The sequence below is a fragment of the Dendrobium catenatum genome, unplaced genomic scaffold, assembly GCF_001605985.2.
Source record: "Dendrobium catenatum unplaced genomic scaffold, ASM160598v2 fragScaff_scaffold_390, whole genome shotgun sequence".
Taxonomy (NCBI): Eukaryota; Viridiplantae; Streptophyta; class Magnoliopsida; order Asparagales; family Orchidaceae; genus Dendrobium; species Dendrobium catenatum.
In genome coordinates, this window is record NW_021318852.1 from 6,001,353 (window position 1) to 6,014,525 (window position 13,173).

At 38.9% G+C, this 13,173-nt stretch overlaps 1 protein-coding gene across 2 annotated transcripts in view; it reads right to left on the reverse strand.

The window, feature by feature from the left end:
• Positions 1-3,395: 3,395 nt before the first annotated feature.
• LOC110097571 overlaps positions 3,396-13,173 on the reverse strand; it is a 115,272-nt gene continuing 105,494 nt past the window's right edge. For both annotated transcript variants that reach the window (XM_020824018.2, XM_020824019.2), the window contains exon 13: positions 3,396-3,931. In XM_020824018.2, the coding sequence (XP_020679677.1) occupies positions 3,734-3,931 (198 nt within the window). In that variant the 3' untranslated portion in view covers positions 3,396-3,733. The remainder of the gene's footprint in view (positions 3,932-13,173) is intronic.

A 13,173-nucleotide genomic window follows, 5' to 3' on the forward strand; every position in this document is an offset into this window, starting at 1 on the left:
GAGAATGTACAATGAATAGTTGAATATATAGGATTGCTACAGGTAATAGGATCTCAGGAGCTTCCGGCGCATCCACCTCGGCGGGTCTGCCTGAGCCGACCGAGTGGATAAAAAAAAAAGAATCCGCCAGCCATTCTTCATGTTGAACAGGCTATGTATGATCCAGATCTCGATTGTTGGAGTTTGGTTTACTTTTACCAAAGATAGATTTGAATGCTTTGCAAGAGTTTCTTGGCCCGAAGTTCCAACCCCCAATTGCCTTTGCCTCAGTCGCCTATACGGTCAAAAAGATGGGAGTGTATTCCAAATAATATAAGGAATCACCCCCCAAAAAAAAAAAAAAAAAAGGCCTGAATTGAGAAGAATATGCAAGGAAAATTACATATTCAGGTTAGTCAAAACAGTTTCAATGAGCCACTTAAGGTTGATTCAGACATTATTAAAGCCATTCTTGGAAGTAGTTTAAGATTAATTATTGCATTAGAAGCAGATCATTGAGGCTCAAAACTAAACGTTCTTATGCTGTAAACGAAATCAAAATTGAAATTACTATAAACCTTTATTGAGACTAATAATCTAATCTTGAAAGCCTTTAATTCAAATCTTATGAAAATGAATTACATTGCTCTCAAAGAAAAGTACAAAACCTGTTATTTATTTGATACATAGTAAAAAATTGACTTGATTGGGCACAAATCTTGAGGCATATATTCTTTAACTAAAAAGTTTTGCACTTGGCCCAGAATACTCGATCCCACGAGTTCTCCCTATCCTTTTTAAGAAAAATTGAAGAAGATGCCTCCTTTAGAGCGAGTCTCTCTATCTGCTTGGTTTCAAATGTGTATGCAGATGGGCGAATTATTACGTCTGGTCACCGGATATTCGGAAACCCAATCCAGACGTGCCACATCACCCGAATACACTGGTTCCCGGTGTATTTTGGTGACGTGGCGTGTCTAGATTGGTGTCCGAATGAATCCGGACACAAGACATAATAATTTTCCCTACAGATGGCACCTAATTTTACTAGAAAGCAATTTCAAAAGATAACAGCCTTAGTACTTGAATTTAAGAAAAGACTAAGGAAATAGAAAAAAAAAAATGTGTTGATAGACTAATAATTCTCCAAAAAAGATTTAAATTATGCATCTTCAGATTTTATTTATAAGAATTCAAGAGCTACAAAAGAAAGCTACATAAAAAAGATTGAAAAAACATATTATTAATTATGGCCAATTATAGATCATATATGACATATATAATGGTGAGACCTGCAATGCTTTATGATGCAAAATGTAGGCCATTTAAAGAGAAATATAAAATTAAGTTGAGTGTTGCGCAAATGAGGATGCTCATGTGGATGAATGACTTTACACTTAGAGGCAGAATGCAAAATGAGTATATACATGAAATGGTTGGAGTAATTCCAACGAAAGATAAGATTAGAGAGTCGCCTTAGATGGTTTGTTCACATAATGTATTGGTTTTCGGATGACATGATTAGGAGAGTAGATTTTTTAAATTCGGCCTATGTTAAGAAAGGTAGAGGTGGACCTAAAAAGACTTGGTTGAAAAGTATTAGTAATAACTTTGTTTATTATATTTAAATGAAAGTTTGACTCTTAATAGAAGATAATGGATAAAAAAGATACATGCAACCTACCTTATATAGTGAGATAAAGATTTGATATTCTTGTATGGACCATATAATACATGTGTTGTGGCTAGATAGGCGTTTGTATGACTCTTGGTGTTTTGTTCAATCCTAATCTTAAGGTGAGTCCTCTGGGTGAGTCTTTGCGGGAGAGTAAGTAGGCGAGTCTTTGAGATAGGTTAGTGAGTTGGTATGGAGACTCTTCTAAGCATGCTAACGATTCTATTGGTATAATTCTTGGGCCATTAAGTGAGAAGAAAAACTCCTTGGATCATCATAATCACGAACTAAGAGTTGTCTGAGTTTAGAGTATTTGACCACCCTTGATCTTCTAAGATGCTCCTTTGTATTTGTATCAAGTGATAAAAATGTGCCTTACTGATTTGAGTGAGGGCAAATAACTTTTGGAGGGCTGCCTCTCACTGAAGAGAAAATCATTTAAGAATCTTAATGGAACTATATAAGTTTCTTGTATGACTTGCATATCTTAATTTGTCACAACCCTTTACTAGTAAGTGGTTGTGGAGGGTGAGGTGACTGTTCTAGTCGAACTCTTACTGCTAAAACCTATTAGGTCCGAGTTCTTCTATCTAACCTTCTAGGTATTTGTGAAAGACTTATATGAGCATGTATAGATATACACTATTCTCTACTTCAAAATAATGAGAATTGGCTCTTATTGGTGATGCGATGGATAAGAGACTCATTTTATGATTATCCTCTTACTCCTGTAAAAAAAAATAGACTTTTAAAGGTAATATCGATCTCCTCACTCTTATTTATGGTTTCTTCCATTCCACATTCTCATGCTTAGAGATTTGAATTCAATATAGAATGGTGGTCCATGGTTCATTGATGGAAAATCATTCATCATGAAAAATAGACATGAGACTATAAGCCAATGAAGGAGGAATTATTGGAAATACCTTTGTGGGTGAAGTTTCCTAATGTTCCCTTATGTTGCTAATATGAAGAAGATGATCATATTGCTTATATCAAGATTCCAATCAATCTTAATGGAGTTGAATTCTCTCAAGAGGTCATTTGTGATTGGAAATCACAAACTTGTTTCTCATATATTACTTTTGATCATAATATTAACTCCTGGAATTGTATCTTATCCTCATATAACAACAATCTATTCATGGGGATGTTGAATTATCTACTTCCCAAAAATTCTTTCTAACTGCCAATATGCATATACTGCCTTGAAGAGGATGAATCTATGCGACTCTTTTTAATATTTCATCTTCTATTAATTAAACATGGATTGTGATGATTTATCTAATTGTATCTAAACATGTTGATTGAAATATCCCTTCATTGAATTGTATCTGAACAAATTGAAAACAAGATTGATAAAAATATCCCTTTATAGAAAAAAAAATCAAAATAATATTTTAATTCTTTATGAAAGATCAAAATAATCCTCAATTATATTAAAGGATTATTTTGATCACTCAATTTCTTAAAGAGGAATCAAAATAATCCCGTCACCAGACTATTTTGATTAAAGATTTAAGGAACCAAAATAATCCTTTAATATAATTGAGAATGAATCATTTTTATTCTCCAAAAATAATTAAACGATCATTTTGATTCTTTTCTCATTAAAAAAAAAAAAGTAAACTTCAACAAGCAGACCATATAGAAGTGAACAGATCGCCTTTATATTTTAAATATCAATAGGGACAAAAACCAAATCCAGTTATTATGAAAATTAGGCAGTTCTACATGATAATTAGCATCCAAAGGGTTTAGATTAGTTCATCACTCAAAAAACATGCACAAGAGGTCGGATATCACAAAAAATGAATGGTTATTTCAATTGAATTACCTCATAAATGGAATTTTTACAAGATTATTTGTAAAATAGAAAAAAAACTTAAAAAAAAAAGAAAGAAAAAACTTTTTACAAATATCTTCTTTTAAGTTATGTACCATATGAATTCTTCAGTGATTGCTTCTTGGATGTCTATGTAGATTTGTTGTTCTTATTTTCTTGAATCTTCAATTCGGAACTTTGGAATATCTTCTTAAGTTTTACAGATCTTTTTGTAATCATTCAGCTGCAGGCATTCATGGGCGGAAAATTTTCTGCTTATTTGAAATAAAGCAGCGGCAGAAAGGACACCGGTGAACTTCAGAACAGCATTTGTAGCAGAGGACATGGCCACAAGGAACAATGGCGGTGTCGACCTCAGAACTAAGACAAACACGACAGGACCAAGCAGCTTTTGCTGTATCAGCATCTTTGCTTGCTGTTTCTGTCTTTTCCTGCAGTCATAACATGGGAAGCAGATATTAACAATGGAAATTTGTCCTGTAAAATCAGTCTTAGAGCTCATTTGGTCGCTTGCAGATAGAAAAAAAAAAAAGTTTCGGAGATTGATGATTTTGTTTGAATCATATTGTGCTTGATAATGAAATCATTGTTTTTAGGAATTTGATGATATTTCTGGAGTTAAAAAAAAAATATTGATTGCTGATTAAAGCTTCGTTTGGGACAGCTTTCTTACTTCTTCTTAAAGTAGATTTCTAATAAAAAAATAGATTTTACTAGAAAGAAAGCCGTCCCAAACGAAGTCTAACTTAATGTACTCCGTCAAATTCGTCAGTTTTCAATCATTTAGAATGACGAGCTTCATTAAATTCACCGTTTTTCAAATCATATTTTCTAGTTTGTAAAAGAAAAAAGAAGTCGAGTTATTTTCGTTGCAGAACTACGGGGTTCCTACATGGAACCTAATATTGTTAGAGTAGTTAGCTTTATGGACATCAATATTGAGCTCCGATGTAACATTCCAGAACAAGATTTGAGCATATATGCTGAGAGAAATCTTTCAATATGGCATTGGCAACAATGCAGATTGCCTGTAATTATTTTTTCTAATCAAAGATTGATTCAAATAACTTTGTTTACCCTAATAACACCATGCATCACAAGCAGGTAAGCACATATTTTGAACAGTTGAAAAATTTCAGTCCTATGAATAATCAACAAAAGACAGGTTACAATGCTCATTAATAAAGTATCAATGGCCATGCACCACCACAACCTTATGAATTAATTATCAAAACTGATATTTGTCATGTTTGATTAAGTAGCCTATGAGTTGTTCATTTTATTTGTCTATTTAGTATAAAAGTCAAATAATTGTGATTTACTTTTTAATTATAAATAAGTACATGTGTTTAGTGTAGGATAAACCAAGTTATTTGAAATGCTTGGGTAAACCATAGACATTTGATGGGTCAGTATGGATAAATGCATTTGGTTTAACATGCGTTAGGGTAAACCAAGTGTTAACCTTCGTATAATGCCCGAAGGAAGACAAAAACAAAGACAAAAAAAAAAAAAACCTCGTATCCTGTCGGATCCACGAATCCCGCTGAATCGGCGCCGTGAACGATCACTTCTCCGCACTTCCTGCGTGAAATCGGCTCTCGATCGCTGCCCCATTCGCGTCGTTAAATACCGACCCAAGCGAAGCCTTTCTTCGCTCGACTCCCGTAGCTGCTTCCACGACCTCTTCTCCTTCCGTGACTCCGACCTCCATTCCGCCTCCAGTTAGCCACCGAAACTTCTCATCCTGTTGCTGCCTCCCGTTCCCTTCCGATCAGAGAGAGAGAGAGAGAGAGAGGGAGGAAGGAGGGAACCAAACTCTTACCTTGCTGTGCCGAACTCCAAGCCCAGGCCCGACCTCTCTTCCCCGATCCCTCTGCTTCCACGACCTGTCGCTCTAGCCGATCATCTACCCGACTCCTCTCCAAGCCCCTCCGACGACATTCTCTTCCTGTCGGATTCGGAGTCACGACATTTTGATCGGAGCAAAACCGAGAGCTCGGTTGCGGTGAAGGTAACGTTCTCCCTTTCGCTCGTCTGTTCGGCCTAATCCCATGAGTAGGCCGAGCTAAGAGGGGGAGGAGGGGGATTTTATTTTTATTATTATTTATAATTATTAATTATAATTAGATATTACTAATTATAATTAATTAATTATAATTAATCCTTTTTTATAATTAATGGTTAATTATAACAATTATTAATTATTAAAAAAATGAAATGGTTCTTTTCTCGATGCTTGCGACGGGCCGGCAAACCCCCGAGGCGCTCACGTAGCGTTATAGGGCTGGAAACCGATGTGATGCGTGCGACGACTTAAGGATCCCTCTTCAATGCTAGCAACGAGCCGGCAAACCCCCTTGGAGCTCAAGTAGCGTTGTAGGGCGGGAAACCGATGCGACGCTTACAGCGAAGATGATAAAAAAAAATGTTCTTAGTTTTCTTTATTTTTATATAAGTACCCCCGAACGACCACGTGGTGCAGAGGGGGGAAATCTGTGTTTATTTCTAACACCTGTTTTCTTCTTATAATAAACAAACCTAAAAACACCTTTAAACGCTCACGTAGCGGGCGGGGATAAAAAAAACACATATGCGACCGCGGTGTCATTTTTGACACCTACCTGAAGCACTCACGTAGCGTCGAGGGGAAAGGTTGCCTCATAGTTTTTCCCCTAAACAGGGGAGACGCCGGGAGGCTGCCGAAATTTGGATTGAAAATCCAAGGACTTGAACAAGAAATGAAATTGGACTCGGACTTGTTTGAACAAAAATGAGATTGGTGCAAAGAACATGAACCAAACAAGATTACAGAGGACTTTGGCATTGAATTTGAACCCAAACTTAAACCAAATAAACTCAAACTCAAGCAATCAAAGACTTGAACAATTTGGATATGAAATTGCATTTGCAAGGACAACATGGGACACATGACTACTCAAGTAACGATCTAAATTGGAATTTGAACTTGCCAAGATCACAACAAACTTTGTTTGGATTTGCTTTGGACAATTGAATCGACTAAATACAAAGGTGAATGATTAATTAAAAGACCTCATTCAAAGCTTGATTCAAAATGAACTTGGTTTGAACCAAGTGAGATGGATTTGCAACGAATGTGTGATGAATAAGGGTCCAAATTTTGAACTAAGTGGGACTTGAGTTTGAACAACAAGAAGGACTCGAATAACATTAGCTTAATTTGAGCATAGAATGAACATGAACTTGTGAATTTTCAACATAACTTGTATCAACATATTTTCAAGCAAGAATCAAATGGAGAAATGCAATAGTATGTTCATACTTAACAGCACAAAATCTCCAATGAGTATTTGTCATTTCAATGGAGAGACCAATTCATCACGCAAGATTCAATCAAATGAATTGAATCCTACAAGTAATGGGGCTTATGTTGAATGAAAGTTTCAGTGTTGATTAGTGATGACTTGCACTGCAAACCATAGAAGAACAACAACTGATTGGTTTCAATATTTATATTAGTTGTACAACCAAATGTACAAAGCCCTTTAAAAATGGTATGGAACACTATCTTGTAGATATGTGTACGGGGAGACAGTGATGAGTACGACTATATACTCTTGAAGAAAGTACATGAATATATAATAAATGCAATAGACGACACGCAACAATCACCTTGACTTTCAGGACAAAGGAAAATCGATAAGAAATGGTAGAATGCGATGGCTTGTTCTCAAATAATAAGCTAAAGTATCGTGTGAATGTTGAAGAATCATCGCATTGATTGAAAACACAAACACCAACAAATGCAAGTCATCCTACTAGCACGATAATCTGATGAATTTGATGAATATGGTGATATTCTGTGGCCAACATCAAAACACAAGCATATGGAAGCAATGTAATAATAACAAATGCAAATACCCATTGACAATAAAGGAAGATTTGTTATATGCATATTGATACGCTTACAAGTGTCAATCAGTGGCGGGTTGTGAGTGTTGCAACATTCTCACAATCAACTACCATTCAATAGCAAACAAATATATCAGTCCAGTGTAATTGAAGAAGAATAATATGTAGCAAGTACGAACATCCGTAGGCCCTTGTTGAAGATTCATCATACATGCTAAACACCACTTACGAGCAAAGTTCCAAAGGAATATTGCAAATGCAAGTTCCTACGAGTTTCTATAAGAGATCCGGTATGAACATTAAGTGACATCTACGAGCAAATACATAAGGCTGTCAGCAAATACGAGCTCCTACAGGTTAAAGCAGGAGATTCGTTAGTGCCACAACATCCACCCATGGGTAGATATATAAAGACTACAGTAAATGCAGTATCCTGTAGTCAACTTTAGTCTAAGGATGAATACATCTACGTATCGTAAAAGTCAAAATCACGGCAGAATGCATAAAGCTTCTACAACCCAAGGCAGGAGATTAGTTGGTACACTACGATCCACCTGCAGAAGGCAAAGAGTAGTGTACTATAGTCTACCTATACGAAGCAGCGAACAACTCCATTCAGAAGCTGCCACGCCACGCCACCGGATCCGTAACATTCGTACTAGTGGACAGAAGGCGTGTACAAGATCTCAAATGAAAAGTTGTGTGCATCCAAACAACAGTTATATGCACAACTATGACCATCTCAAAGTACCCCTGCACGTGCACAGTAGTTTGTATACACATATATACACTAAAAGGGGTAAAAGTAATCAAGAACCCACATGGGCCCCAGCGAGCGTGTTATTGATACACACGTGACGTCTAGGGATGCTGCGCGGGTTGACAAGTGAATTCAAGTTCGAAACCGATCCTTCTATACGGTTCAATAGAAGTCGACAGGGTTCGAACCAACAAACAAATATACGGTTGTGGCGACCATTATATTTGTCTTAATACATTCATATTAGGCCTTTAATGCCTATAACAATGAGAATTCACTATCAAGGGTATAAAGCTTACGAAATCCGATCCTCTATCGATAATTCAATAGAGTTGACAATATTCAATAAACAAAGAAGAAATGACCCCGAACACCCCGATGATAGCCGAGTTGAATGCAGATCTCAACCGGGGGGGTTCCCAGATATCTTCAAATATCTCCCAAATATCCAAAGTCCATATTCCAAAGCTCCACCCAAAATATCCATAAAAGTCCAAATCCAAAAACTCCACAAATCCTAAAATAAGAAATATTTAAAATTGAAATAAACTATCAATCACTTAAAGCAAAAAACCCATCCACCCTCCGCAATAGTTTGCCAAGGTGGACAAATTAAAGTTTACTTCAGCTCACAAAGAACTAAATGCCTAGTCGAAAATATTACTAGGATCCATTCTCAAAAAGTCTTATGCCAGTAAGGACGTGGTACGTGTCCTCTGACCGGCGGTTCGCCGCCAAATGGCACCGCAGGATAAACGGTTATGACCCAGGGCCCTCTGAACCGAGTGATTTTGCCGCTAAATGGCACCACGAAATACGGTTATGGCCAGCACCGTTACGTTCCTTATTGGCACCAAATCCTTAAGATATGAATCAATAGGATATGATCGATAGGGCACAAATCTCTCCGTTAGCTAAGGTGGATTCAAATTTAGCCCCTTAGACAAACATTCAACCCCGATCTACAGGGTCCCCTTGGACGAAGCAACCCATGGCTGCCAACAAGGATCCTTCTGTCAGGTTGGGTCGACTACCTCCTCTGACTAAGTAGACCAGGGACTACGATGGCCCGGGACGACGGAACCATGGGATCTTGATCGGTTCTACCATCCATTCCACCACCATCCGCTTTAAGTGCAAGATGGTGAAATTTCTATTTTAAATATTAAACCTTCCAAAACCATCAAATATCCCAATCTCAATCATTCAAATTCCAATTTCTCAAATCCAAACTTATGCTGCTACTATATGCCAGATAACATGTATATTCTACGTATCTGATTGACGACTAGCCTTAATCGAAAGTTCTCTCTCGTTATCGGGAGGGGTAATTAACTATAGGGGCTTGCGCCTATAGGAAACCAGAACTCAGATCACAAAGTCCTCGCAAAATGAGGGCGAAATCTCTGGGTAGTTGATGGGGACATCAGTTGGAAAGTCTACCGTCGACGTGGCCGTAGATCTACGGCCACGATCTACCCGATCTATTTCTGATTTTAGTATGATTATTTTATTTTGATGTATTTTTATTTCTGGAATTTTCCCTTTTTACCCTTGCTTGAGGGATTGAGTCTTGTAGCCCCTCGAGGGTATTTTAGTCTTTTATTGTATGTCATTGTACTAGGCTATTTATAGCCTTCTTCTTGTACTTTTGATGGTTAATGAATGAAAAAGAAAATTTTCCTGCGTTTATCTTCTTGAAGCTTTTGTGAGAGTTTGAGAGCTTGGTGGAGCCTAGGAGAGGCCACCCGTCGCACCCAACAGTCACCACCGGTGGCTCTTGGTTATCCTCCTCCCTTCTTTCCCTTCTATCCAACATCCGCCACCGGTTATCCCCTACCACTCATCACCACCTCATAACCTCTTCCATCCAAGCTCAACCCCGCCATCACCCCAAACCCAAACCCTCACCTTCATCCCGCCGGCCACTTTCTTAGCCGCCGGCCTCCCCTTCATCCACCACCATTCCCTTTGTCAATTACTGGCCCCATTTCGTCTTACCCACGAATTTTCAAATTTTGAAATTCATTGTGGAAGTTTCCAAATTTGCCCGACGCCAAATTAGGAAAGTTTCAATGATGTTTCAAATTTCAAATTTGAATTTGAGCGGATTTGAAATTTTCATCATTAATTAGTCGGAGTGGATTAGGAAACGCATAATTACTTTTCCCCTAATCCCTTCCCCCCTCTCTATGACGCCGGCCCTATTAGTGGGCCCCTCTCCTTTAATGCTCCATTAAGGGACCTTATTACATGCTATTTGAAATTCAAAATCAAATTACTTTCCCTCCCTTTTACTTAAATCTGAGAATAATTTCAGATTTGGAATTTGAAACAAATTCTATTCCATCTAACCTAGCCGCCTCCCTCTCCCTCACAACCCGCCGGCCATTTTCTTCCCACCGCCCACTCTCTCTCTCTCTCTTCACCCTCCTCTCAAGGTGTATCTCCTACATTGATTTGAGATGGAAGATTGATCCGGAGTTTGAATCCGGTTTTGGCGTACGAAGGCTAAGAGTGCATGGATCTCTTCATTGGCCTTCCTCGAATTGACTCCAACCATTGTTGATTCAAGAGAAGACCACTTACCAATTGCTACTCATTGTGATCAAGGCTAGGGAAGGGAAACTAATGGAAGGTTCGTAGTAATTCACGTCATTTCTCCGAGAAGGTGATCTTCTTCCTAGATCCATTTACTTTTCAAATTCTACTTACCTTATTGAGATTTGTTCAAACAAGAGATTGTGTCTACTTATTTCCATCCATTAGTAGTCATAGGATTTGTTACTTCTTTGCTCCTAGTCCTCATTGTTATAGTTTGGTTAAGTTGGAAACTACTAATCATGCAATGTTTTAATTCTTCTAAGTGTTTTGATGTGGTTTAGTCTCTTGTGTGGCTTAGCCTAAGCGGAAGTAACCGTTTATTTGTTTTACGTTGTTGTTTTAATCGCTAATAACGAAAATCTGAAATTGTTCTTAAATATTTTGTGCAAGTTTCCGATTTAGCATATAGTTCTATATCATCTTGGTATCAGAGCATGGCTAGCATGCGATACATTTGCTAGAATTCATCCTAGGCTATTACTTAGGCTTGCATATTTAATTTGGCATGCATAACATCTATAAAAACATTTTAATCTTCACTTACATTTGCTGTCCAGGAATTTCTGCATGCATTTAATGAGCATTAAGTGTTGATTTTGGGATTTTAAGTGCTGCCCTCTTTGTTATAACTCCTCTAGTTGTCTAGGATCACTTTGCACTTTGTTTAGTTGCTGTCCAAACATTTCCTGCAACATTTAGTGTGCTGTAGGTTCATCGTTTTGGTGCCTAAGTGCTGTCTCTCACTTCCCCACTTCATTATTTGCATAAAGAACCTTAAGCCTTACGTGTAGATTGCTGTCCTTGAGTTTCCTGCACCTTATTCCTTCAGATTAAGCGTGTTCCTTTAGGGTTTAGCTGCTGTTTTCCGACTAGAACCCCTCCTAAGTCACCCATAGTGTTTAGGAATGGACCCGGAACAACTTAGCAGGACCTTAGACCTGTTGGTAGGTCAAATGGGCGCGATTAGTCAACAACTTAAGGAGAACCAGTCCGACCTAGCGGAACTTCGGCGACAAACAACTGATCGGTTCGATAACCTAGAACGAGGTAGGAACCAAGCACCCCTCTACACACCGTCTAGGCCACCTTCCATGTATGGGGATGATACTTTTCAAGATGATGGGCCCCCACGTGCCCCTTATCGAAATCCTCATTACATACACGACACCAACCATGACCCCGACATACACTTGATGAAGAATATCAAGGTAGAAGCACCCACCTTCGATGGCACCTTAGATCCACAACTCTTCCTTGATTGGATTAAAGGTATGTATAGTTTCTTCAAGTGGTATAACATTTCTGAAGCTAGAAAGGTTAGGTTCGCGGAGATGAAGCTTATTGGAAGAGCTAGCCAATTCTGGTCGAACTTAGAAAGTCTTAGGGAGTCCCGCAACGAGTACCCCATTACTGATTGGGCGTCCATGAAACATGAACTTAAACAAAAATACCTACCTCCTTCTTATTTCCCTAGACTCCTTGACAGGTGGAACCGACTTACCCAAGGAAGCAAACCCGTTAAGGATTACATAGCATCCTTCGATGATTACCTGATTCGCTGCAAAGGAAGACTTACGCAATGAACTTTTTGCCCGGAACGTCACTACACTGGAGAATGCCTACAGTCTAGTGCTTGATCTAGAGGAGTCCCGTTCTCAGCATCCGAACCGATCACATGACTCTAGACCCTCGTATAGATCAGCCGGTAGTTCCACCCCGCACCCCCCTGTTTCACGACCTACTTCGGGGAGCACGACCTGACCACCCACGGGTCCACCTGCACCTAGATCTGATTTTAGAAGTAAACCTCCCACCATGGATGCCCCTCGGTCCAGTCCCGGGACCAAGTGCTTTTGATGCCAGGGGTATGGGCATATCGCTTCTCAGTGCTCCAGTCACTACAAGGTTTCGATCGTTGAGGAAGTAACTGAGGACGATCTCGAGCCCGAGGTTGATCAGATCCACCAAGTTGGGGAAGAAGGCGAGTACTTCGAGGAGGACGAGACTCTACAGTCCTCAATTGCCTTCAACAGTCGAATACCCCTCCCATCTGCGTGGTGAGATGTGCACTATCACACTCGACACCCACTGATGACTGGCGTAGGACCACGATTTTCCATACCTACACCAAAATCAAAGTCAAGAACTATAAAGTCATAGTGGAAGTTGCATTAATGCTGTTTCCTCCAGCATGGTATCCCAGTTAGGTCTGTCTGCCAGACCTCACCCCAACCCGTATAAGGTATCGTGGGTCAACTCCAATGCCTTGGAGGTGAAGGAACGAAGCCACGCACCCATCTCCTTTGCCACTTATAAGGAGAATGTCTGGTGCGATGAGTTGGCTATGAATGTTGAACAAATTTTGCTAGGTCGCCCCTGGATCTACAATAACGATGTCCACATTTATGGGCGTTC